Genomic DNA, 7785 nt, shown 5'->3' on the forward strand with positions numbered 1-7785 from the left:
CTTACGTTCAAATCGCTACTTCAGTCTTGCAAGTTTCATGCTCACTGGTATTGATAAACAAAAAGCTTCCAATAAATCGGTGTGATGGAAGCTAGCATGTACCAAAATGAGATCTTTTAATCCCTTGGCCTTACTTAAAGTGGCTGAAAATGCTATTTTTGTAGGCCAACCCACTGAAGGTTTCACCAAGTTAGACCGGTGGATGAACCGACAACAGGTCTGTTTAAAATTATAAGTTATAAACTCGCTTCAACTTCAAAGCCTTCATATCTCATCTACCCTTCTTCTCTAACCTTCACCGTACTCTTCGCCATTAGCTTATTCATATAGTATTTACTCCCCTGGCACATATATTATTTTAGGGTCCCCCGTTTCGTATTTTGGCGCTGCATTTGTGTTTACTCCTGCAATGGCTCATTCTGATTCATCTTTTCCACTTGGGTCTCTGCGACAACGAAGGACTGTGTCGTTGCTAATAATATATGGATCTGCATTGTTGTTATTAGTATCAGTGATTCCCACCACAGAAGGACGAAGCTTCACATCCATCTTCAGCTTTGGAGACTCCATTGCTGATACTGGAAACTTGTATTTCAGCTCCCAACCACCACCGTCCCATAAATGCTTCCGGCATCCCTACGGCAAAACCTTCTTTGGCCATCCCGTCGGGAGGTGCTCCGACGGCCGTCTAATCATCGATTTCATTGGTAAATAGCTATATATATGCATATATAAGTCCTTTAATCTCTGCTTTCCCTTCCGTCTTGTAGTTTCTGATTTTGATTTGTGTTTTTCTGGTTTGATGATCGAATTAAATTATATAAATGATTTGTTTTTTGTTAAAAAGCAAGAGATAATCTTACTAAAATTATATATGTTTGGTTTTGAAAGCAGCTACTGAACAAGAATAAAGGAAATGGTATTTGTCACCCAAAAAAAACAAAACAAAACAAAAGAAATGAAAATGGTATTTTTATTGTCTTATCTGTTCAAACCAGATAATATCTTTTTATACTTTGTGTTCTATATCCTTTTCTTTATCATCCCACTTAAAAATTTGTTCTTTGTTGATTAATTGACTGAGTTATGGTTCCGTACAGCTGAGTCATTAGAGATTCCGTGGGTGAAACCATATCTGGGAATCAAGAATGGCCAAGTGAAGAATTGGAACAAAGAGGAAGAGGGAGTGAATTTTGCAGTCGCAGGAGCAACGGCTTTGGATCAAAGTTTCTTTCAAGAGAGAGGAATTACTGTTCCAACCAATGATTCCCTCACAGTTCAATTGGGTTGGTTCAAGGAGTTGTTGCCTTCTCTCTGTAATTCTTCCTCAAGTAAGTTGCCTCCAATTCATTCTTTCACTAATTAATTAAATAAGCGCTCTTAATGATATTATAAGGCATAACTCAACCTTTGTAAGGTAAAAAAGCCACGAACTCCCAACTGGATTAGTCAATTACTTGGACACCCGGTGATAGAATCTAAAAAAAGCACCGAATACCAAATCATAATATCAAAAAAATGATATTTTAAGGCGAAAAATTAGTTGGTTAAGATCATAATGAATTTATCAGCTAGTTATTCATTTTGAAATTCCATTTAAAAAGAGTCCTGATTATAGATATGATGTGTGGGATGGTCTAATATATTGAGCAAGAGGGGAAGGTTAACACAAGTCCTCACCTTATATATATATATATATATATATATATTATATGCCTTAAGAATTTAGAATAAATCACCGTTTAAAAGGGGTGATTTGTTGTCTTGGAACCCATGGTTCTTTTGATCAATGAGATGCTTTTATATTTTTGTTATTTACTTTACAAATACTAGCTATTATATTACTTATTATATTGACGCACGTTTTACAATTTTGCTGACATTTACGAATTATTTAATTGCCTCGATGTGAATGGAATCTATTGTTTAACTTTTCTGTTGTCCTTTTGTTTCGTCCCTTAAAGGTAGATGGTCCCCTTTGAGGACCAGGGGTGGACGCTGGACATATAGCTACGTACAGGTCAGGTTGAAAGTGGCCCCGTCAATTATTTAAAAGAGGAGGGAAAAAAGGAAAAAGACAAGAACTTTGCTCCAAGAAAGAATTAATGATGGGACTTATTTGTCATTAAGATTTTTATACGGAACCTATTTGTCATTTTTGCCTTTAAAATTTGTGTGGATATCATAGAAAGTGTCTATGTTATGGCTCCATTTTAATTTAAACCCTTATTAGTCCTAGTCGTATATACTCTATGATTTTATTTTTATTTTCATTTCTTGCTATTTTTTAATTGCTCTTTACTTAGATAAGATTTTAATTAAAAAATAAAACAGAGCTTCTATATCATTCTTCTTTCCCTTTAACACCCTTTCCCATTAATATCTTCTTCTTTTTTTTCCCTACTCCATTATTTTCATATTCTCCCAACATTGCCATATTTTTCTCCCCATCTGCTTCATGAGTATAATTTTGTGGAAATAACACAAAACCTTTTGATATGCTGTTACATAAAATAGTTTTTTTTTCTTAGTTAATATATTTATTTCTATTTGCAAAAAGATAATCATAACTATTTATGTTTTCGCGCACAAAAAAATTCTCCCTGAAATACTCTAAACTGTTTTTTTTAATTATTATTATGGTGCTATTATTAATTGGATAATACACTTTTCTAGCATATCCTCACATACGAAATTACGTTTTCATGAATGTTAAAATAGTGAAACCGTTGATATAAACACTTAGCATCCCTTTGTTGTAAATTTCAATGACTATCTAAATTTCTTAAGAAAAATATTTTTAGGGAGTGTTTGGATGGAAACTAATTCATGGTTTCAAAAGTACTTTTACGGTTTACGAAGTAAATATGTGGAGGAGTTTGTCTCGTTTTGCAAAAAAGTACTTCTGAGAAGTACTTTTTGACGTTATCAAACACCTTTTTAGTCTGTCAATTTCACTTTGATAATATAAAATTATCTTAATTATAATGTTGCAGGTTGTAAGAAAGTCTTGGGAAAATCATTATTCCTTGTGGGAGAAATAGGAGGGAATGACTTTAATCATCCTTTTGCTTTAAGAATGAAGCTGTCTGAGGTGGAAGTCTACGTGGGCCCAGTGATTAGTGTAATATCTTCAACAATCAAGGTAATTTTTCTTCCTTTTATGAAAAAAAAAGCTAAATTATATAAAACTCCCATGAACTATGATTCAGTTACATGTAATATCCCTGACATTAAAAAAAAAAAGTACTACATTAACCATAAACTCTTCGTTAATTCGTACCTTATTCTGCTGAAGATTGCCCCAAAAAAAAGAAAAACTCTAAGTTTAAACTTTAAGTTGTGCTAGCTTTTAATTCTTGATAACTATAATAATTTTACAAATAATGTTAATTTTTAATAAATTAAGTTTGGTTCCTTAATTTCATTGTTGGACAATTGTACATTGTAGAGTGCCTCACTTTACTCATTGTTATGTTTGAACGTTGTAAACTGTGGTCTTTTCTTTTGTTTTTGTTTTTTGTTTTTAAGATTCTTTAACTGTCATTAATATTCCTAAGAAGGTCCTTAAATGTCATCTGCTCTCCCCGTTCTAAATATTTTTTACCCTCCCAAATTTTATGCAAACTCCATACTGCCTCCTGTCATTAATATAAAAACTAAACAAGAAATTTATTTTAGTTCTAAATATAAAATTTCAATTTATTTTCTTTCTCAAATTTATAATTTTTAGTTCAAAATATTCCTATTAATTACATGTGTTAAAAGGTTTTATCAAGAAATAGTTTCAATGCACATGATTAATAAGTATATTTAGGAAAGTCAACACTAATTTATTATAAATAATTAACTTAACTAATTTGTTTAATATTCTTAAATTAGTTATCTAACTCTTATATTAGAAAATAAAGACATTGCTGTATATAATTAAATCCTAACTTCGGCACTATCTTCTACAAGATGGCCTACGGTTTGAAACTCACTAGGACGTTTTCAAGATGCTCCAAAAACAATTCAGGAATATAATTTGTCGATAAATGTAGTAATATATCGATCTATAAGAGTGCATATGACGATATGAATTGAACTTGATTTAGAAGTCATCACTTCTTATGATGATTTGTTTTATTTTAATTTCATCAGTTTCTTGTTATGAACACATCTTATTGTTTATACTACCTCCGATCCTTAATATAAGAGCTAATTTAATTTTCAATTTGATTCTAAACATAAGATCTCAATCCACTTTGTCTCTCATATTTATCTATTTTTTTCAAACTTAGTCATTGTAGTAGTTGAACATGTTAAAAGTTTCATCAAATAATAATTCTAACTAATACAAATTATTAGTAAGGGTATTTTAGGAAAGAAAACACGTGTTTATTATTATAAGTAACTAACTTAACAAACTCTCTTTATCTATCCAAATTAGTCAACTAGCTCTTATATTAAGGAGTGGAGGTAGTATTTGAAAAGTTTGTATATGGTACTCAGTTTTCTTTTACATTGTTTATACACATATATAGATATATATTCTTTCGTAAATTAATTAGTTGTTTTAAATTGTAGGAGTTGATACATCTAGGAGCTCAAACGCTTATTGTTCCTGGAAATTTTCCAATTGGGTGCAGTGCATCCTACTTAACAAGGTTTCAGAGCAATCATAAGAATGACTATGACAAAGCTGGTTGCTTGGTTTGGTTAAACAAGTTTGTGGAGTTTTACAACAAGAGGCTCCAATCTGAAGTGAATCGCCTTCAACAGCTTTATCCTCATGCCAATATCATCTATGCTGATTACTACAACGCTGCACTGCCACTCTATCATTCTCCCACCGAATTTGGTAATATTTATCACTTTAAATTACTCACAACTCTTTTATAGAGTTAAGTAGCATCCATCATCTTGAAATATTTTTCTAGTAGCACTCGTTATCGTAAACTAATTTTTGACAATCTAACACCATAAAGTATTCTTCTAGTAACATCCCGTATTCTAAGTTTAGGATACTCTTTGTTACTGATAAAATCTTTTATGATGCTAAATACACTGAAAATTAGTTATGAATAGTGCTCTATTAAAAACAATACTTTAGGGTGTTAAATGCAACTTAACCCTTTTTTATATATAGTTTTATATTAAAAATATGTAATTGAGGCATTAGTATAATTAATAATCATTGTCAATATAAAATATAAGACTTCTTACAAGCCATGCTTTTCACAAACAATGAATAGTGAGATTTACTTTTGAATTTTCGGCAATACACAAGACCCATTTCTATATATGTCTAGTTTGATATATAAATTATCTCTAGCTAAGCGGGTTCCGTTTATTGCATAGAATTTGAGTAATAAAAAACTCTATTTATGATTTCTATGGATAGCATGACTTAATTACCATAGATTCTCTGCACATTATACATCGAAAAAAACATATTTTCCAATAGCACTCATTATCTAAATCGTATGAATAATGCGGCACTAACATATTTTTAGTTTCATGGAATAAATCAAATTAATGATAGGTTTTACAAGTCTGAAAGCTTGCTGTGGAATTGGAGGTGCATACAATTTCAAAACTTCAAGAATATGTGGGGATGAAGGAGTAAAAGCTTGTGAGGATCCTTCTAAGTACATAAACTGGGATGGTGTTCATTTGACTGAAGCTGCATATAGATTCATTGCCAAAGCTTTAGTAAATGGACTTCTCACTACTCCTAAATTTGATGCCTTGCACTTCAACAACCATATCACTACTGGTTCTTCCTATATGGATCAATCTGCTTAGTTTTTCTTATTCACTTAGCTGTTTGTATTTTAAATGCTTATATATATATATATATATATATATATAAAAGACATTAGTGCATTGCTTTCATCCTTTGACTTTATATAAGATTTTAGTTTGATACTTCAATTTTATACAATATTTTTCAGTCCTGTAACCCTAGCATCATTGGTGGTCTCATTAAATGATGATTATTTGTTGCACTCATTGTTATTTTAAAAAAAAAATTAAACTTAATATGTCAGTATTTGAGGAAGTTTTATTAACGTTTAATATTTTATACAGCATTCTTTTTCAAAAAATTAGCTCTATTGGAGGACTGAAAAATATAGTGTAAAATTAAGGGATCAAAATAAAATCCTATATAAAAAATTGAAGGATGCATGAAAAATGCACTTTTGCCGCGCCTGTGTGTGTGATTTCTTGCATTGCATGTTACTCCTCCGGTCCTTATTATAAGACCCAATTTGACTTTTTATTTAGCCCTAATTATAAGACCCAATCCATTTTCTTTCTTATATTTATGCATTTTTTTCTAAGATAATCCTTCTAATAATGATAGTTTTAGCCAATATACTTAATTAGCAAGGATATTTTAGGAATAACAACACTTATTTATTATAAATAACCAACTTAACTTACTTTCTTAATCTTCTCAAATAAGTCAATTGGGTCTTATAATTAGGACCGGAGGAGTATTATGTTTGATTCACATCATATTGTGATGGACCGGATGATCATATTTGTATGGATGCTTTCGCATCAATTATGGACCGTTTGATTAATCCTACATGGGGCCTACGCCTACGGCACCATACCCTCCCCTATGTTTTTTTTTTTTGGGTTTTATGGCCTTTAATTTTTTAAATAATCATGTATTATCTCTTCAAAATAAAAGTTCCTAAAAAGTTGTTATAAAATTAGTAATTGCGATTTGGGCCCAAAAAAATTAGTAATTGCGATATTGATAAAGTATAAGTCTACTTATTTAAAAAAAATCAATTGTAATGATCATAATCTCGTAAAGCTTGTAATCAAACATATATATATATATATATATATATATAATTCAAATTATTTTCAGGTTGGAAAACTTTAATTTTATTATTACATATTTTTCATAACATTCGGTTAGAAAGTTAAGAGATAGTAAATGATTATTTTAAAACAAAAAAAATTGTGTATACAGTATACCATTTGGATAGTTCATTAATTAATCCAACGATGATTTAAAAAAAAAAAAAAGGTTATCACCATATAAAGTGACATAAAGTAGGCTAAGTAAAATGAAAGTGAAATGAAAACTTGGTGACCTCTTAGAGAAAATATTATTTAAATTTCTAAATTTACTTTTTTTTTATAAATAGTAAAAATTTAATTTAGATTTTAAAAAGTAATTTAATTGTGACGGCAGAGATAATATAGTCATCAAAATTTATCCCTTGTATTTTCTAGATATGGATTTTAGTTCTTTAGAATAATTTCATGAATTTATCATTGATAACAATTTAACTTATAAATAACTTGAGGGATAAATGATGGATCCAGATATTAACATGTGGGAGGCTAGAAAATGGGAAACTGTGTAAACATGAGGACCAAAATTAATTCTAACTTTTTACAAACAAAATAAACCATTTTTAAAATAAAATCATTATAAGTTATCAATAAAAGAATATAATTTTGATTCAAATACAAATTTATCTTTAAAGTTTTCATTTGGGAGCACAATACATATAAAAGTTTTTTTTATACAAATTTTCTCTCAAAAATTTAAAATCATAACAGTATTACTTCGTACAGTTTAAAAATGCTGAATAAAAATTTTCATGACAAATCTACATCTAAACCCATATGCCTATAAAAAAAAGTTTTAATAACAAATAAGCGGCATGAATTAGTTTTTATTTCAAGTGCCAAAAGTTGTCATTACATCCTACTCCCGGTAATGAAATTTTGTAATGTTCCATTTTTTTGAGGACATCAGAATGATTT

The 7785-nt window shown here is 29.9% G+C and overlaps 1 protein-coding gene across 1 annotated transcript; it reads left to right on the forward strand.

The window, feature by feature from the left end:
• Nucleotides 1–409: 409 nt before the first annotated feature.
• Nucleotides 410–5790, forward strand: LOC114752730 (GDSL esterase/lipase At1g28610). The gene is made up of 5 exons (XM_028941454.1): nt 410–707; nt 1101–1331; nt 2997–3145; nt 4570–4843; nt 5528–5790. Exons 1-5 carry the CDS (start codon nt 410–412, stop codon nt 5788–5790), a joined length of 1215 nt encoding a protein of 404 aa, XP_028797287.1.
• Nucleotides 5791–7785: the final 1995 nt, after the last annotated feature.

Source organism: Neltuma alba, unplaced genomic scaffold (assembly GCF_004799145.2).
Source record: "Neltuma alba isolate B1F8T4 unplaced genomic scaffold, ASM479914v2 tig00007525_pilon, whole genome shotgun sequence".
Classification (NCBI taxonomy): Eukaryota; Viridiplantae; Streptophyta; class Magnoliopsida; order Fabales; family Fabaceae; genus Neltuma; species Neltuma alba.

Bases quoted from the DNA above. Each gene is read 5' to 3' on its own strand.
- LOC114752730 (XM_028941454.1), top strand. From the start codon at position 410: ATGGCTCATTCTGATTCATCTTTTCCACTTGGGTCTCTGCGACAACGA. The intron at 708-1,100 runs GTAAATAGCTAT...GGTTCCGTACAG, and splicing joins TCTAATCATCGATTTCATTG to CTGAGTCATTAGAGATTCCG. The intron at 4,844-5,527 runs GTAATATTTATC...AATTAATGATAG, and splicing joins TCATTCTCCCACCGAATTTG to GTTTTACAAGTCTGAAAGCT.